General features: G+C 43.3%; 1 protein-coding gene across 4 annotated transcripts in view; it reads left to right on the forward strand.

Annotated features, from left to right (window-relative positions):
* The first annotated feature begins 2,473 nt into the window (after positions 1-2,473).
* Positions 2,474-18,672, forward strand: part of Isha (Insulator su(Hw) mRNA adaptor) — a 117,907-nt gene continuing 101,708 nt past the window's right edge. For 3 of the 4 annotated variants that reach the window (XM_037426192.2, XM_037426195.2, XM_037426193.2), the window contains exons 1-6: positions 2,474-2,631; positions 3,617-3,745; positions 8,301-8,462; positions 11,330-11,435; positions 16,480-16,628; positions 16,740-16,784. In XM_037426192.2, coding sequence (XP_037282089.2) covers positions 2,602-2,631; positions 3,617-3,745; positions 8,301-8,462; positions 11,330-11,435; positions 16,480-16,628; positions 16,740-16,784 — 621 coding nt within the window. In that variant the 5' untranslated portion in view covers positions 2,474-2,601. The remainder of the gene's footprint in view (positions 2,632-3,616; positions 3,746-8,300; positions 8,463-11,329; positions 11,436-16,479; positions 16,629-16,739; positions 16,785-18,672) is intronic. The other variant, XM_037426194.2, reaches the window with a different exon arrangement.

Consider the following 18,672-nt stretch of genomic DNA (forward strand, 5'->3'; position numbering starts at 1 on the left):
CAAACAGGTGGTAGGGTAGAATTTTAGAGATTGGAAGCGTAGCCAAGGACAGCACAGGGTTAGGCTGAGTGACGAAATTAGGAAATTTCGTGGTTCAAAGTGGAATCGGCTCGCCAAACAGAAGATGCATAGGAAATGATTAGAAAAAGCCTTCATCATGCAGTGAACGTACAATAGGTCGATGATGATGGTGTAGGCTATGTTAAACTCAGAGGTGGATACAGCTATTCATTTGTTTTTTGGGGGGAGGGGGGGGGGCAGTCACTGGAAGTAAAACCAGAGAGGGGGCGTGGCCATGACTTTTGTTTATCTAGCAGAGGAAAACCCTTCATAGCATAAATACTGTTAATGTGTACTCGCAGTCGTTTCACTCATTTGTCCTGATTGGTCATAAAAGGTCGATTACATGCACTGAAGTGAGGGAGGTGGGTTAAACAGACTTTAGGGAAGGGGCGATCCATTGGCTTGGGGGGGGGGGGGGGCATTTCATGAATAGGTTATGTGCAAGATGACAAAAGAGAGGGAAAAAATCACTGTACATTCTTGCACTGGCTCTTTAGAGAGCATGGCACAGGTGTGCTTAATGCACAGATTGAAAAGTGCCGTAGAAAAATTATGTGTAATGAGTATTATGTGCCATATGAGATAACCACATGATGCCTTTGTAACCACATGGTACCCCATTGTTGCTATCAGTTTGGCTGCTAGAGGTATTGATATAGCTCTGACATAAATGTTGGAGTCATTATGCTGATATGAATCAAGCAGGGGACAGTGAAAACAAAAGTACATGCACTATACTTTGTTCTAAATTGCTGATTTCGTGAGCACAGTACATGCTGCGCCCTAAACTGACAACAATCGTACGGATGACTTGCAACAGCTACTCTATAAATTTCTGCCTCCCACTGTGCAACATTTTTGAAACATGAAATGACAAAGGAAACGGGCCTAGGCGTGATGAGTAGTGTTAATGCAGTGTGCAGAAGAGGCATCTGGTTCGAGCAAACCACGCAAATTAACCGTGTAGTGAGCAAAGAAAAGAAAAAGGCACGAAAATTAATAGCTAAGTTCAGTGCTTCACATCGTGTGGAACAACGACGAACAGAAGAGACACACACAGTGCTTCGAGTGTGTCTCTTCATTGTTTGCACTCGTTCTGTGCACTTTTAAGCATTGAATTATGCTGCTTCAACTATCCCAACGCCCTATCTTAGTGAATTAAGAACTGACAAGTTATTCAGCTGTGCACCGCAGGACCTGGCCATTAAGTGTACCCTGAATAGTTGGTTACAACTTGACGAAATCATTCAGCCTATAGGCATCGGTAGGAGGGAGGAAAAAGGAGCATTGGAACCCCCGCCCTAGACGGACCAGCACTTGCTTACCACCCCCTCACGCAGCACAATGCAACGCGAGTTTTCATCCTCTAAGACATATCCTGCACTTGTGTACAGGGTGTGGAAACCGAAAAAAGGCGGGAAGAGTCAAGTGAACTTCAAGTTGTCTGCAATGGCCGGCCGGAGGCGTTAAACCCTAGCTGCCTTTCAATCTTTTAAAGTCTTGATCATAGCAAGAGTAGAGGTCTTTATCGAGCGCTTCATTTTCACTTGTTCAATAATAATAATAATAATAATAATAATAATAATAATAATAATAATAATAATAATAATAATAATAAAAGAACCTCTCACGGACAGGGCCGTACGTGCTACGCAAAGCACACTGAGCGACTATTGCACTGATTAGCTGGGTTCCCTCACTACCATGACTTTAAAGCGGTTAGAACGCGCTCCAACGTAGATTCACTGACGTTACTTTTTGGACAGACCGTGCATGTTAGCTCTGCGCTCTGACATTAGTGTCCCTCCCTCAGAGGATGTGCGTAAGTACTTCACATCGTGACTTCGAAGCACTTTTCGGCCGGCTGTTTCAGATTGTTGACTTTCCCATACAAACGCACGTTTGAGTCGCTGTTCTTTAGGTCCCAAACTCGAACGACCCGGTAGTTTCGCCAAAAATTTTGCCATCACCATCCTTGCTACAACTAGATGCGTAAAGAAACCACGATCCTGGTACTTACAACTGACCGAGCAAAAGCGCTTACGGTTCAAACGTAAAAGCAGCTGACGGGACTGCCTTTACGACCAACGTTGTTGTTTACGACGACGTAAATCTTGAATCTGGCGCCTTGTCTGCTACCCTTGTGTGCCACCCACTAACTAATAACAACTTATTGCCGTGTTAGTAATAATAAAAAACAATTACCATTTGTAATATTATATTTTGTATTAAGTTTTATTTATTATAAATAAATAATTACTTATATTTGTTTAGCTTTTATTAATAAACTGACTGAACAAGGGCAAAAAGTCACCGCGACGCGGCTACAGTATCATACAATACATTTTTTTGTGACGTAAGCTTCTTCTATTTTTCAATTGGTTACTTTTTTGGACTTTGACCAATCAGGTGGCGCTTGAAGCTGCGAAAGACACGATTGTGAATGTCGCTCGCCATCTTTAATGTTGGCGAGGTGGTTTAAAGCGAGTGAATGTGAAAAATACTAATCAAGATAGACTATTTCACACGATTTCCAACATGGAGGTCGTTAAGGCCTTCAACAGCGAGGTAAGCCACTGGATTTCAATTTTTTAGCTCTGCTCGAGCGCTCGTTTTGAGGTACTCGGGATGTATTGCGAATGAGGCCTAACCGGCGTGTTTCCACCACTTTATGAGGATTTGGGGGGAAGTTAACGTTATCCCTGTGCAAATGCATGTCTCTGAAGGCCCTAACCGTTACAGTGGTGCCTTTGATTAATGTGCAGGCCCTGCGTATGACGACGCATCGATCGCACGAATGGTGATTGCAATAGTCGTTGTGTTTAGTGGTGCTTACGAGTGCGTGTGCGCGTGCATGGGCTTGCGGAAGGATGTTGATGGTCCCTTTAGCTCATCCGCGACATCTTTTTAACAAGAACCGCGCTGAACACGCGTCGCTTGCCGAGATCTAGCGTGAATTGCTTTGCGATCGGCCGGCTCGTTCAACTGCGTATCGCGCTGCCGCGGTTACAGCGTCGTGCGGAGCAGGGCGCGCTTTTCTTTCTGCTCAAATTTCACGAGGCATTCGGTGCATTCGAAGTCCCTAAGGGTGTTCGATTGAACTCGATTCAACTCCGAGATCGCGCATTTCCTCCGCGTGCACTGCTGTTTGGTTATATAACTTTCATTCGGACGAGTACAGTTTTTTTTAAAGTTTTCGGTGATATGCGTGTTCACTTGGCGAATCAAGTAACGCGGTGCTGCTATGGAAAATTTCACGCCTGGTCGTGACGGCCGACTCGGTGTGCCCTTAAATATGCCATTCACTTTCCAGCTCTCGTTTTCTACAACAACCATTGTTATCTCCGAAACTGAATGGCTGGATATTTATTGTGCGGCCTGTAGTGATCTGTACAACCCTTCTTACGATGTAATGGTACTGAGCGCACCGAGTTATTATGACTGAAATATAAAAAAAAACGAAAATCCGTGCATCGCATGTTAACAAGTGTTGTGTACACTGTCACATCTGTGATAACTTCACTTTTTTCTTTCATGTGTTTTTCATGACCAGCTTACCTCGCTGTATGAAGGCAAGCCTCCCATCTCAAAAGCCAAGATGACAGCGATCACAAAATCAGCAATCAAAGGAATCAAATTCTACAAGCACATTGTTCAGAGCGTCGAGAAGTTTGTTCAGAAGGTCTGTCCTGGTTCTCTTCTGGCCTACGCTGCATGCTCATTCGTTCTCTAACTGAGAACAATAATGTAGTCAAGATTCTCACATTGATGTGAGCAATAAGCCCACACTATATCAGGCGCTTGCACAACGGCCAGAGTTGTATACCTGTTACAGTGCTCGGCTCAGGGCCGAGGGTATCATTCCAGCCAGAGTGGTCACAAAATGCTAGATAGCAATGGACTAGATTTATTTGCGCATTATTTAAATCCTGGCGGTCGAAAATTTCTGAGCTTTCTAAGGCACGCCTTGGTAATCGTTTCATGCTATTGGCAATTTAGCCTTCAAATTATTATGCTTATTAAGTATTGTGTTAATGAGGTCAACTCATTAGACATCCAGTCTGAGGTACCTTATATTCACTTTTTTTCTGTGTATGTTGGCCCTGCTTATGGAGTTGCATTGTCACATCTTATTATTTAATGGGACAAGGACCCAGTCATTCTCAGTAATTTAAAGGGACACTAAAGTCACCTATTAAGTCGACGTTTATTGTTGAAGTGGCGGTTCAAAAATCTCGTAGTGTTACTTTTGTGCCAAAGAAGGGCATTTTAAAATAAAATCGCGTTTTAGTGGTTCGCATCGGGTTAGCGAGCTTCAAATTACCCACCTCAAGAAGCAGATCGACCGGTTTGTCTCTAGTCACTGTTGCTGTGCACAACGTTGCCTGGCTTTACTGTGCTAGTAGCAGCATACCGAAAGCAGTGGCAGCCACAGCAGCAAAAACGGCCATTAATCAATTTTCCTCCATTGGCTCCGAAATTGCAGACACTTTTGTTTCAACTGCACCCCGCTAGATGGCACCACCTGTCTCGTGTAACCACGCCAAAATTGAATTTTCAAACCACTCCCACCATTCCCCATAGTAACTTCCGGTGTTTTTTTTCCATGAATCAAACATAAACGAACACTCAGCATATTATTGCGTCTCTTGATGCACGGAAAGTTCTTTATTTAGTGCAGCTAGATCGATTACTAGTGATTAATTGTAGGCACCGTCCGTCTGATGTCATCGGAATCATTTTGAAAATGTCCTACTGTGGCGCTTGTGTTCTTGTGCACTTACCTTAATTTCTCGGTACATAGGGCACTGTTGTTGATAATATTGTCGTTTTGGGTGTTGTCATACATTGAGCTTTCACTCTGGCGTAAATTGTTATTTGACTTTAGTGTCCCTTTAAGGGGAGATGCGGGTCGAAAAATCGCGTTTTTTGCGAAAATTTCCACTTTTGAGATATTGCTTCTAAAATCACTTTTGATCATTCAACTATCATTTCCCCAAAGGTCATAGCTGAATTCAAACGAGAAAGTGGTAAAAAGTCGATCTGCGCTAGTGAAGGTAGCTGCCGAAGTCGCGAATTCACGCATCCGACGGCTATTTTTGAAAATCCGCCACTCGGCAACACGATGACGTCCGCCATCGGGGTTTGTTCGGTGGTGTAGATCAAGGCTCCTTCTAGTGTACAGGCGTCCCCCTAGTTTCGTATTTTAGTGAGGAATTTCACAAAACAGTCGTTTCCAAGTCGGTTTGCAGCCAAGCTGCAGCCGCTTCGCGCATCTCTACCGGTCACATGGTACGCTACCGAGGCCGCCATTGGCTACATCTGATCGGCCTCGCTCGCTGAGCGCTTGCGACGATCGGCACTTGCCGTGCGTTTCTACGTTTTTCCGAGTTCACCATGGATAACTCGAAGAAGCGAGACTTCCGAGCACGAAAGTTTGCAAGCAAGAACAAGTACCAAGGGCGTCGACGTAAACCGAAGCGCAAAGCAGCGGTAGAAGAATGCGAGCCGCGGGCCACTAGGCCTAATCAAGGCAGCGGGGATACGGCGGCTTGCGGGAACTTTGACGAAATCGACGCCGCGATCAAGTTCATCAGCGCATCAGAAAAAAAGATTGAACAGTTCGAAAGCGAAAGAACGAAGAGTGTTTGTGGCTCTGTGAGCGGAGTATTTTGTGACATCGGCGCACTGACATCGATGGTAAGCCGTGCTGTTTGTCCAACATGCCACACCGCTGGACTCGTCGTTCGCGACACCGCAAGTAAACGTAAGGGCCTCTCTTCGTTCCTCGAGCTGCACTGTGATAACAGTGAGTGTCCTGAGTCAGTGGTTTCTGCCGCGCATAGTTCGCGGCGTGTTCTGCCGGAAAGACAGCCCACCGATGCCGGTGATGACTGGAGCTACCGAAGCGGCAGCTCGCGTGACAGCTTCGCTGTCAATGTGAAGGTAGTTGTGGCTGCGCGTGCAATAGGCATTGGGCATGAACAGCTGTCGCGTTTTTGCGCTATTCTTGGACTGCCAATACCTATGCATCATAAGACTTTTATTGCAATTGGCAAAAAAGTTCATGCTGCAGCTACCAAAGCTGTGCAAGAAAACCTGGCGAAAGCGCGGATGATAACTAAAGAGAAAGTGGATGGGGCTGATGTTGCTGTCATGTATGATGGCACGTGGCAAAAAAGAGGGCACAAGAGCCACAATGGCATCGGCACTGCTGTGTCTGTGGACACTGGTTTGTGCCTAGATTTTGAAGTGCTATCGAATTACTGCCTTGCCTGTAGCCGGCACCAGGACTTGGGTGATGAGGAAGAAATATGGCAAGCATTCCACACACCTGTCTGCGAAAAAAAATACAGAGTGCTCCTCTCATGCCATGGAGACTGAGGCAGCTTTGCGCATATGGGGCAGGACATCCTCATACACAACACCATTGCGCTTCACCAAGTTCCTCAGTGATGGGGACAGCAAAGCTTATACCGCTGTCGCTGAGGCCAAGGTATATGGTGAAGCTGTTGTGGACAAGGAGGAGTGCACAAACCATGTGGCCAAGCGTCTAGGCACTGCACTTCGGAAACTGCCAACAAGACTTCCACGAGGGGAAAAGCTGACAGATGGCACAATTCAGAAGCTGCAGAACTATTACCGTATTGCAATCACAAACAACAGAGGTGATATTCTGAAAATGCATCGTGCCATCTGGGCCTCATATTTCCATTCATCATCGAGCAACACAGCAGGCAGCCACCGATACTGTCCAGAAGGGGCGACTTCCTGGTGCAAGCATAGGCGAGCTGAAGCGCTTGGGGAGGCCCCACCCGACCACACACCAATCTTGACCAAGGCTCAAGGATTGGCTGTGCTTCCCATTTACAAGCGGCTCACAGATGAAAAGTTGCTGGTGCGTTGTATCCAAGGGAAGACCCAAAACGCTGCAGAATCTTTGAACAGCAAAATCTGGTTGTTGTGTCCGAAGACTAAGTTTGCCTCCCGGACAACAGTGGAAACTGCAGCTGCTATGGCCGTGTTGTGGTTCAATAAAGGACATTCAAGCTTTGAACACGTGCTAGAGGAGCTTGGTGTAGTCCCACCAGATCAACTGATCACCCTGGGCCAATCCCGCGACCAGAGGAGAATCGAAAGAATGTCTGCGTGTGAAACAGCCGAGGCAAGGGCCCATCGGCGGAACGTGGCAAAGAAAGCGCGCCTTGATGACTCCCTTCTCAAGCGGCGAGAAGGATCCACATATGGAGCAGGACAATTTTAGGTGCTCTAGCTGTGTCCCTTCTATGATATCACCAAGTTTTGTGCAAATCGCACTGTGTAATCATGAGTAAACATATTTACAACTTTCAAATGCATTTTTCTCGATTTCCATTTTGAGGTAATTCTCTCATCTTGTGCACAATCTTTTTTAGGCATAAAATAGTCCTATCTTGATGAAATTTTGCACAGAGCTTAATCAGCCACTCTAGAATACAAGTATCTACTTTAGGTTGCATTATACATCACAGATTTTTTGTTACACAACTTGATACACTGATAGAGAGATGTAAAATATGCATTTAGTACTTTTAATTTTTTTTTTTAATGTAGCAAATAAATTTTCTGTTTGAGGTACTTTTCTGTATTGTACTGCTCAAGTGCAGCAGAATGAGCCATTTTGCAATTCTGTGTGAAAATTTTTAGTAAGCTTTATTATGTGCACAAAAAACACTATATTTTGATATCAAAGTTGTAGTAACTCCGGAACTACTATAGCTATCAAACAAATAATTGCAGTTATGAAATCAGCACTGCAAGCTTTACTAACACCTAAGATTTCAAGGAGCTGGGTTATGAAATAAAAAAAAACCTTTTTCTAGTAGCATCTCCCCTTAAGCTTTATAACAGGCACCATGGCCATCTCAGCAAAAGTATAGGATGTTTCACAGTGATGAAGGTGCATATGTGTGACCAAAAAAAAAGCTAAGCGATTCTGCCTACATATATATATATATATATATATATATATATATATATATATATATATATATATAAATATATATATATATATTTAATAATACCTTCTCGGAGAGGTAGAAACTGCAGTGTAGCAAATGCATTATTCCCAGATTTACTTTTGGTAGCTCTTTGTTTCGCGTGCCTTTACTTCATGCCTTTCGCAGATGTTAATGCAACATTTTATGGAGTGAGGTAGCCTTTATTACGTGTGCTTATTCACTTTCATCTCATTGTAGTGTCGGCCAGAGTACAAGGTGCCTGGACTGTATGTTGTGGATTCAATTGTGCGCCAATCACGACATCAGTTTGGGCAGGACAAGGATGTTTTCGCACCACGGTTCACGAAAAACATCCACAACACATTTCAACACCTTTTCAAGTGTCCAGTGGAGGACAGGGTACGTGTCCCTTTTGAGCATATGCACTTTAAAGACCATATTCTGGAACAGTAGTTTTATTTTCTGTTATATATTGTTAAGTCTCAAATCCAGCTGCAACTTCAGAATGTGTGTCAGTATGTGGGTAATGTATAAAAGGTTAAAATAGTTGATTTATTAGACACTAGAAAAAATTATTTGGTTTAAGGTGACAAATCACATTCTTAGCACTCACTCTAATGCGACAAGTTTCATTCTCATAAGTTCATTATTAGTGGAGAGAATCAAAGTAGAAGTTTTATCTTTAAATTTCGCACCAAAATCTCCGCGCGTGACGTCGAACACTTCGAAATGTTTTTCATACTGTCTATAATTGTGCAAACGACAAAATTTTAGGTGCAAAAAAATTCGATATTCATGTATGACTATGAATCAATGAAAATATGTCTACAATATCTTTTGAACAATTCAAAGAAAAATTGTAAAAAAATTTCGAAAAGTATTTCTAAGCATATTTTATGACATAGCAACTTAAAAGTGTTTATTTTCGCTAGGTTTGTGAAGCGCAGGTGTGGTGGGGCTTCATAGTTGTCTTATCAAGAATGAGGCAGTGGAAGGTTTGAGTGGTATTTATGTGCAAGATTTGGTGCAACCAAGTTGTAGAAACCAAACTGCTTTGACAGACAAAAGTGTGTACCTTTCGAGCATTCAGCTCCAAATCTGCCATACATTTGCAATAGAGAAGAACGTCTCAAATTTCGGATGCTAAAAGTTTTGAGCATCGGATTGCATACCTGCCAAGTCCAGTCTTAGACTTCAACCACTTGTTACTATTATGCGGTTCTCAGGGAAATCTTCCGAAAATTTGTGTGTGATCTGGCCGCACTGGCAGTCCAATCCCATCAAGTTATTGCGAACCCATCGCACTTCATTGTATTGATTGATTTGTGGTGTTTAACGTCCCAAAACCACCATTTGATTATGAGAGACGCCGTAGTGGAGGGCTCCGGAAATTTTGACCACCTGGGGTTCTTTAACGTGCACCCAAATCTGAGTACACGGGCCTACAACATTTCCGCCTCCATCGGAAATGCAGCCGCCACAGCCGGGATTTGATCCCGCGACCTGCGGGTCAGCAGCCGAATACCTTAGCCACTAGACCACCGTGGCGGGGCGCAGCACTTCATTGTAAACAAATGTAGGAGGCATTCATTTAAACAAAAAGTAGAACCTTATTGATGCAAAGCTGGCCAACATGAATTTGTGAGATTCCCCAGCGAAATTCTACTATGTCCATTCGGTCGAAATTCGGACGTCCAGAAAACTTTTCCTCATTGCGCATGTCGTGTGAAATTTAGTACCGAAATCAGCGAAGGAAGGCTGAGAGAAGCGGGCTTAAAACTTCAAGTGGGTGCACCCAGCCACCACACGCACTGTCACAACTGTGGTTATCGTTCGGCACAACCACTGTGGATGGAACTGAGGTCTCTCTTGACACAAACTTGTATGGTGACCACGCAACTGACAGAACTCCGAAAGTGCATGTTTCTCCATTGCTCAACCAGTCAAGACGACATAGCTTTCCACAAATGCTGTGGACAAAACCGTGGCAGATGTGATTATAGGTAAACAACTTGGTTTTAGAGGCGCATTCGCAGCCAGCACACGCGGATTGAAGGCGGAAGTACTGTTTTCTGCGGTCGCGGTTGACGTGATCATTTACAGTGACTACTAGCCGGGGGCACTCGGCTAACGCTGCGTAAATTGAAGGATGTAAAGAAGGCTGAAAGCATTCTGGCATTCCTGTCCAAAGAATCTACTTACATTGCTCCTGTGTGTCTGCAAACTTAGGCTGTACTTTTTGGCCTCAAGCGAAGCATCGGCCCGGACTTTTTCGGCAGCCCGCTGCGCCGGCCTGTCCATTCATGCGTGTCCCAACAAGACATGCGAGTTTTCTGACAGAAATAAATATTGCTAGTTTTGATGACACGAAATTTCGAGAGATACAAGTATTCTAGCCCCCCCCCCCCCCCCCCCCACCTTTGAGACTCTCACCTTCTACTGTAGTTGGGCCATTATAAGACCAGTACACTGTTTATGGACCCCCCCCCCCCCCCTTGTCACCTTGCTGTTCTGTCCATCTCTTTCTCCCTCCTCGTTCTTGCTTTTATCTTTAAGAGTTCCTCTGAAGTTGAAAAGACAAAGGCTGTAAGGGTGCTGCGGAGTATTTTGTGTAGTTGTCACTCTGTTTCCCATCTCGGTGTTTTCTTTTTTCTATAGCCATATTGCCATGGCGATGGTGCTGGCCAGGCAATTGTAGTGAATCCAATTTCTATTTTGTATTAGATTGTTTCAGTCAACGAATTACGGGCCAGCTTTCTCAGAAAAAGAGCAACACGAATTATAGTTTGGTAAACACTGTAATAATACGTTATGAGCTACTGTTTTTCCATAAAAATCTGCCTGAAGCTGGTCAGAACTAGGGTATTTCGATAGAAAATAGTGTGTGTTGCATGTGTTGATTGTTCTTAACAAGCAATGAACGTCAATGTTTTTGCTGTATGGATTGAGATCGGGCGTGTGCGTGGTGATCGGGCAAGTGTGAATTATCCAGCATAACTTGGAGCACGCACTGGTCCTAGGAGTAAAATGGCAGTGTGGAAATGTTTGATGTGCTAGTTGGCACCTGCAGAGGGATTGAATTACCCGTGGTCAGAATTAACGGAATCCTACATCATATATGCATGTGCATTTGTTCTCGCCTCTGCGATTGTCATGAATAAGCATGTAATGCTCACAGGTTCAAGGAAATAATAGCAGTTGGAATGCTGCAGGAATCAGTGAACTTATAGCTTAACTACATTTAATATTCCCTTACTTCCCTGCAGCCAAAGATTGTTCGGGTACTTAACTTGTGGCAGAAGAACCAAGTGTTCCCGCCTCATGTCATCCAGCCACTCCTGGATATGGCGAATCCAGCAGCGGTCCCTGGAGGTAAGTTCTCTCGTTTTATACGGTGCATTTCGGTAGGTGTACATTGCAGTTCCCCAGCATTCAGTTCAATCTTTTTGCCAGTGTTGACAGCAGGTGCGTGGCTTTTACCTCAGCCATCTAGTATTAGCCCATTTGATGGCATGATGTTACATAGATTATTAGGTGGGTAATTGTTCTAGAGGGTTTAACTGTCTGAACAAGCTAGACGTCAGAAAACCACATTTTTTGGCTTTACTTGGGGTGTAATTATCTCATGTAATAATCAGTGCCCACTGCATTGTAAATGAACATCATACCAAATACAAGGTCCGCCTCAAAAGTTTCTGAAAGTGTTTTGGTATGCTCGGCAACAACTTATCTTGACACTGGAGCGAAGGCCATGGAAGCGGGGCTTCCGCACATTCGTGTTGTTCTGCAAGTGCTACAACACCTTGCGGCTGATTTCAGTATTGCTCTCTTGAAAATTATGTACACAAAAGTGTGAATGGGAGAAACATTTCGATGGTCCAGCGCACAATTTTTTGTCATATTACGAGTATGTGTTTCTTGCAGAAATAAATGGCATGTTTGCGGCCACACACTGACCCACTACGTCGTGGTCATCATATTGACATTGGAAAAAGTCTGCAGAGAAGGTGGTGAAGGCAGGGCAACTAAAACAGGGTGGAGACACTCAAAACACTTAAAGTTTACGGTGACGAGGGGATGAAACCAATCCGTACTTCGATGTGGCACAAGAGGTTCTGGGAAAAGGTTCTGGGAAGATTCGTCGAAAGCACAAACAAGCAACACAGTGCGGAAAGTGCATCAAGTATTAGATAAGGAGTGCTGATTAAGTGTTCATAAGATTCCCGTATTTCGTTCCCGTATTTAAATCCGGCAACCGATCAGAACTTTCAAATTATAGATTGATCTCCTTAACAAGCATACCATGCAAAATTCTAGAACATATCATATCATCAGCCATTATGATGTATCTTACAAAGCACAACTTTTTTTATATTCATCAGCATGGATTTCTTCGAGAGCGTTCGTGTGAAACCCAATTATTTGAGCTTGTAACCGACCTACATCAGGCCGTTCATGACTCATCCCAAATTGATGCCATATTTATCGACTTTGCAAAAGCATTTGATAAAGTACCCCATAAACGCCTAATGATGAAACTTGCCCGGCTTAACATAAACAGCAGCATACTCAATTGGATTGCAGCATTTTTAACCAAGCGCTATCAATACGTTTCCGTAAATGACCACAATTCCCCCTTAACCCAAGTCAAATCAAGAGTGCCTCAGGGCTCTGTACTGGGACCAATTTTATTCTTGGTTTACATTAATGACATAGGCAATAATTTAAGTTCTAATGTACGGTTATTTGCCGACGATTGCGTACTATACATAAAAATTAACAGCCCTGAAGATTCTAATACTTTACCGACCGACCTGGATAATATTGTTAACAGGTGCGAGGCTTGGCAAATGCAAATAAATGCTTTCAAAACAAAAGCTATGACATTTACTAGGTCTACTAACATGCACCTAAATTCGTATTCTATTAATAACACAGCTATCGAAAACGTTTCTACGCTAAAATATCTGGGTGTCTTTTTGTCGTCCAACCTTACGTGGAATGAACACATTGATGCTATAATTTCCGAGGCAAGTAAAGCACTCGGTTTCATCAGACGAAATTTGTATTTAGCTAGTCAGTCAACTAAACTTTTAGCTTATACTTAATTAGTTCGATCCAAACTCGACTACGCGTCTATTATTTGGAACCCAAACCAGGCATACTTAACAAACAGACTGGAGGCCTTGCAAAATAAAGCAGCACGTCTTATTACTAAGAACTATTCCCGTACATCTAGCATAACTCCCATTAAAGAATCTCTACAGCTGCCTTCCCTGGAAAAACGAAGAATACTAGCATTACTATGTCACTTCCACCGGCTCTATCATAGTGCGTCGTCATTTGCTGCATCGCATATCAAACCTGCCCATCGCATTTTTCCGCGTCTAGATCACCCTTTCAAAGTCCTCCCCTTGTTTGCCCGTACTAATCTTCTTCGTCAATCCCCGTTGTTCTTGGCCATCTTTCATTCGAATCGATTACCAGAAGATATTGCCACAATTCATAATCACGATTTGTTTGTAAGCCACTTGAAGCAATTTTTATTATCAGAGCCATGAACCATGTACTATGTGCGCTTGCTTTGTATATGCTTTGTATTTCTTTTCCATTTATTTTTGTTTGTCTGCTTTTCTACCGTTTTCTGTTACATGCCCGCTCTTGACTGTGTTTGCTCTTGAATTGAAATGTACTCAACACATTGTTCTCCCCCCCCCCCTATGTAATGCCTTTAGGGTATCTGAATAAAAAAAAAAAAAAGATTGCAGAGGAGTGTGGAATACCCATAATAATTGTTCATGTTTTGACGAATGCTCTTTTAATGAGGAGAGTCTGAGTACATATGGTGCTAAACGTTCTGAAGAGTGAGATGGAGTGACTCCGTGTTGATTATCTTAAGTTGCAGGCTGAAATGAGTAGCAGCACTGATTCAGCCTCTCGACAGCCTTTATCTGGCACCACTGGTATTTTTTTCCCTCCACTGATCAAAGGAGAACCCTGGAAGGAATTCGGCATGATGCATTGGAGACTGTAAAAGCATATTCAAAAACAAAAATCAAATTCTGGCAACTTTTGGGACAGTACCTATATAGAATAAGTAGTTGCAGCTCTTGGGCCTAAAAAGCAGCCTTCTTGGTGGGTCTTCTTCTCTAGTCGTTTGCCATAGCAGATTGGCATAGGCTCTGAGCTTTCAGGGCAACGATGTGCTGACAGCGAGTACTGTTGATGCACCTCAAGATGAAATCTATAAAACTTCTGTAAGTGTTTCGATGAAGCACATGCACCGCTGCAACTTTGTGTGGCTTGTCGAAGAAGACCATTGGCGTCATTGGATGACAGAGTGTATTGCTCAAGAAAGTAGCCAAGGAGGGAGGTACTTAAAATGTTGGCGGCACTTTACCGTTTGTTGCCCTGCCATGGGCCATCTGGCTTTATTTTTCTTTGTGCTGTGCTCTGGTTAGTGGCAGCACACATAGTTGAGCAGTGATAGCGGGAAAAAAAAATTGGGGGAACTTAAAGCTTCGCCTTTAGCAGTTGAACGCAATAGCGATATCCTGTTGCTTATGCGCACTTCAAAAGCTTAGTGCATGAAACCTTTTTGAGCTTACTATGAACCCACTACTTGGTGTTAGATATATAGGCGCAGTAGCATGTGTGCCTTTTGTAGTGGGTGACCAGCTTTAAACCACGAAGCCATTATGATAATGGCAATGGGTGCTTGTATGACGCATCATTACTGCAATGTTTCATGTTGCATTGTGAAGCATGTATACAAGATGCGTGTGTTTCTAAAGCATGAAAGCAACTTTCACTGCATTTCCAAGCAAAAGAAGTTCTTTTCACTGTATCCGCAAGCAGAAGCGCTGCCGTGTGGTAGAACATGCACTTTCCACGCAAACGACCAGAGTTTGATCCCTACTCGGTTCCAAACGGCCCTGGTTCAGTCCTCTCTCTGACTCAGGATTTTTGTTAATCTGTCTTATTTGCATCATTCTCGATTTTTTGGTCATGCATAAGAGGATGATTTTTGGCTCACAACCAATGACACCAACACTGCAATTTCTGCGACACGAGCTTTTTAATGCTATTGCATTAAAAAAAAAAAAGACAGAAAGGCCATTTACGCTAAGCTCAAGCATGCTCAAGTGATGAACCTGATAGGTACAGAAGAGAGCTACAAATAAACTGCAAGAGGGGCAGTGGCATCATTACTCTGGGTAATATGCTTTGGCGGCATCCTGTGGCTTGTACAGACTGTGACAAAGAAAAAGACTTGTGCCGGCAAGTCCTTTACAGTGGAGGTCTTTTAGATCAAGTATAAGCCATCCAGAAGGCCAAATGGTACAGCAGTAAGGTGTTTAACTTTACCGTCCAGATGCGGGAGCTACCTGTGTTTATGCAAGGGTTTATTTTCAGGACTAGAATAAAGTTCATCATACCGTTTGTGGACTGAAATTAAGGTAACAGTATAATACTTGTGCCACACGGGCATAGAAAATGACATTCGGTGGCGAAGGCCTTCAGTTCCCGAATAAAATTTTTTTCGGCGGCGCTGCTACACGTCCAAAGCGAATGACATTTGACTTGATGATGTCGATCGCAGCACCTTCCAAGTGAGCATTGGGTTAATAGCAATAAAAAAAAAATAAACAAGCGTTTACAAGGTTCATACACATCAGATAATCATTAAATGTAGAAATAAGCATATTACGCTGTCTTGAGGTTTAGTTTCTTGCTTTGTTTTACAACGTTGCAGCCGACCGTAGCAACCTAAGCCAACAATAGTCAGATCCACAGCGTAAATAGAAAATGGCGCCTGTCGCATCGTACCTGTCGCATCTCTCGGAAGATGATCGCAGAGTTCATTTTTTCACGGCAGCACTCGTGTATTTTCGTGCAAAGCATCGTGCTCAAGAGCGAATAATTCTGGAGCAGAGACGTGTTATTATGCACCAGCTTCAGGACATCAAACTTCAATTAATTTCAAACCATTTCAAACTGATCTTCGTATAACGTTCAAAGCACATTTTTAAGAGTTTAGTGCAGATAAAAGACGGGAATTTTTATTTTCAGCTAAATATGATTTCTTTTATTTACTTTAAGGTAAATCGCACTTCGCGAGTTGTGTCGTCGAGAGTAGGCATTTCTCAGTCAACTGAGTTCTGGCGAAGGCATTTGGTGGCGAATGGCATTCGGACGAATGCCATTTCGTTCGCCCGTGTGGCACCGCGCGAATGGCAATAAATCTGAAGGCATTCGGGGGTAAATGCCATTTTCTCTGCCCGTGTGGCACGGGTATAAAGCAGTTGGGGCTGAAGCTAGTTTTCCTCACTGGGGGACCATAGGCCATAGATACACGTGGTCTAGCTTGCATTATTACGACACCAGCTCGTGTATTGCCCTTTGTTGTTTCCAGGGGAGTCTGCTCACAGCACAGAAGTGGTAGCCGATACCAAGGCAAACAAGAATTCCATGGAAAATTGGAAGAGCTGGAGTCATGGCAACAGCATCCCAGACTCAGTGCATGGAAGTGGCCAGGAGACCAAAACTTACGCCCTCACTCAGGTGTGTTTTGCCTGCGATAATTTTCAATATGTGGAATTGCTAGATTTGCTGGATTGACTGCCTGCCAAAGTGCTGCTCTCTCTCTTTCTTTTTTTCTTGCATGCTTTTCAGTGGCTCAACCAGAGTGAAATGCCTGTGCCCAGCAAGGCATCAGAAGTGAGCGCGCTGCCTTTTGTTTCTACATTTAGCCAGAAATCAAAGATTAAAAAGGGACTTTGCAATTGTACTTTTTATTTAAAACTTGAGAGTGTTTTATGCCAACACCACCAAATGATGACACACAATATTTCCACTGTGAAAGTAATACAGTCAAACTTCGCTACAACGAAATTCACGGGGTCGGGAAAAATTTCGCTGTAGTGGGAGTTACGTTATCGCGGAAGAAGTGGTAAATAAAGAGAGATATGCACAACACTTAAGGGGGAAGCCTACACTTGATGGGCAACTTCTTTATTTATGTATAGATCTGAACGAAATTTTCACAGTTTGTGTATTTAGATTTGCAGATTCTAAAAATGTAGTTACTTTTTTATAGGTCTAGTAGTTTCCAAGATATGCCACAATCAATGTAAAACCTGGATCCTTTGTTTGCAGCCTAATTAGCATCTAAGCAGTAAGCACCAAAACATTGGCACAGTGTAGAAACAATGTAGGATGTTTAATGAGTGCAGTATGCTATAAATGAATTTGCTGGGCCAATTCCAACAACAGTTAGAAGACATCAATGTTTACAGAAAAAAAGTCACCTTCACCTGTCACGCATAGGACCCAATTAAAAAAAATTTTTTATCTGTATATTGTCTTCAAAGTAGGCATATAGCATGCCGCATGCATTTATATTACTGACAAAAAAAGAATTATGCTGATAGTTTGAATGGAACAGAAGTTATTTTCCCTTTATTTTGGCAAATGGGCCAAAATTGCTGTTTTGAGAAAACGAGGAAAATTTTTCAAAACACCTTTATTAAAAAAAATACTAACAAAATCTTATGGAAATGCACCAGGGGCATAATCTGGATGCATCCCATTGTTATGCTTCTTTTCGACCAGCTTTCTCAGACCTTGGGACGCCTCTTTTTATTTATTTGAGGTTGCACTCTAACAGCAGTCCTTCTCCCTAGCCCTCAGGGATGTGCTGGTAAATATCTTCATGTCCAGCTGCTCTAGAATCACAGCAAATGCATTGACATTGCCCATGTTGAAGCACAGCACAGCTTCTGCAATAGCAGCTTGCACAGCAAAAAGAGAAGCGTGCTCATACCTGCCAAGTATGAGCATCCCGGATTTCCGTTTTTCCGGTTGTACAGTTGTCATGAAAATCTCCCGGAAATCGAAATTTCTGTGCGTGATCTGGCCGCATTGACAAAAAAGCAGCTCAATCTGCTCTAGGCTTTTTGAACATACCCCATTTTATTATAAATGAGAGAAGAGGCATTCATGTAAACGTACAGTATAATCTCAATGATGCAAAACCGCAGCACTTACGATTTTTTTAAATTACTCAGCCAAATTTTACTCTGTTCATTTGGGCCTCAATTCGAATGTTCCAAACACATTTTCTATTCGCGGCGGGTGATACGAACTTTAGTACGAAAACCGTCAAACGAAGGACGCAAGCAGCGTACATGAAGCTTCGGAAGTAGGAGTGCGACTTGCGCACGCACTGTCTTATGCAGTGCGTGTGATTGTCGTTGCCACAATTGCTGTGGACGAAACCATGGTCGCTCTTGACACGGTCGTGTATGGTGACGACGTGACTGACAGAACCCCGAAAGTGTGCGCCCAACCAGTCAAAGCAACGCTGCTTTCCGCAAACTCTGCGGACAAAACTGCGGCAGATGCTATCGTAGATGGCATAAAACGACTTAGTTTTGAAGGTGCGTGCGCAGCCAAGATCATGGGGATTGTAAAACGAACTACCGCTTGCTGCAACCGCCGCGCACAAAACTGCAGTCGCCGAGAGCAATCTACGAGCTTTGCGGGCACGCAGCTGTATTTTAAAAGCAGTAAATACGTAAAAAGTAAAAAAAAAGTTGCAGTTTCG

This window comes from Rhipicephalus microplus, chromosome 5 (genome assembly GCF_043290135.1).
Source record: "Rhipicephalus microplus isolate Deutch F79 chromosome 5, USDA_Rmic, whole genome shotgun sequence".
NCBI classification, from domain to species: Eukaryota; Metazoa; Arthropoda; class Arachnida; order Ixodida; family Ixodidae; genus Rhipicephalus; species Rhipicephalus microplus.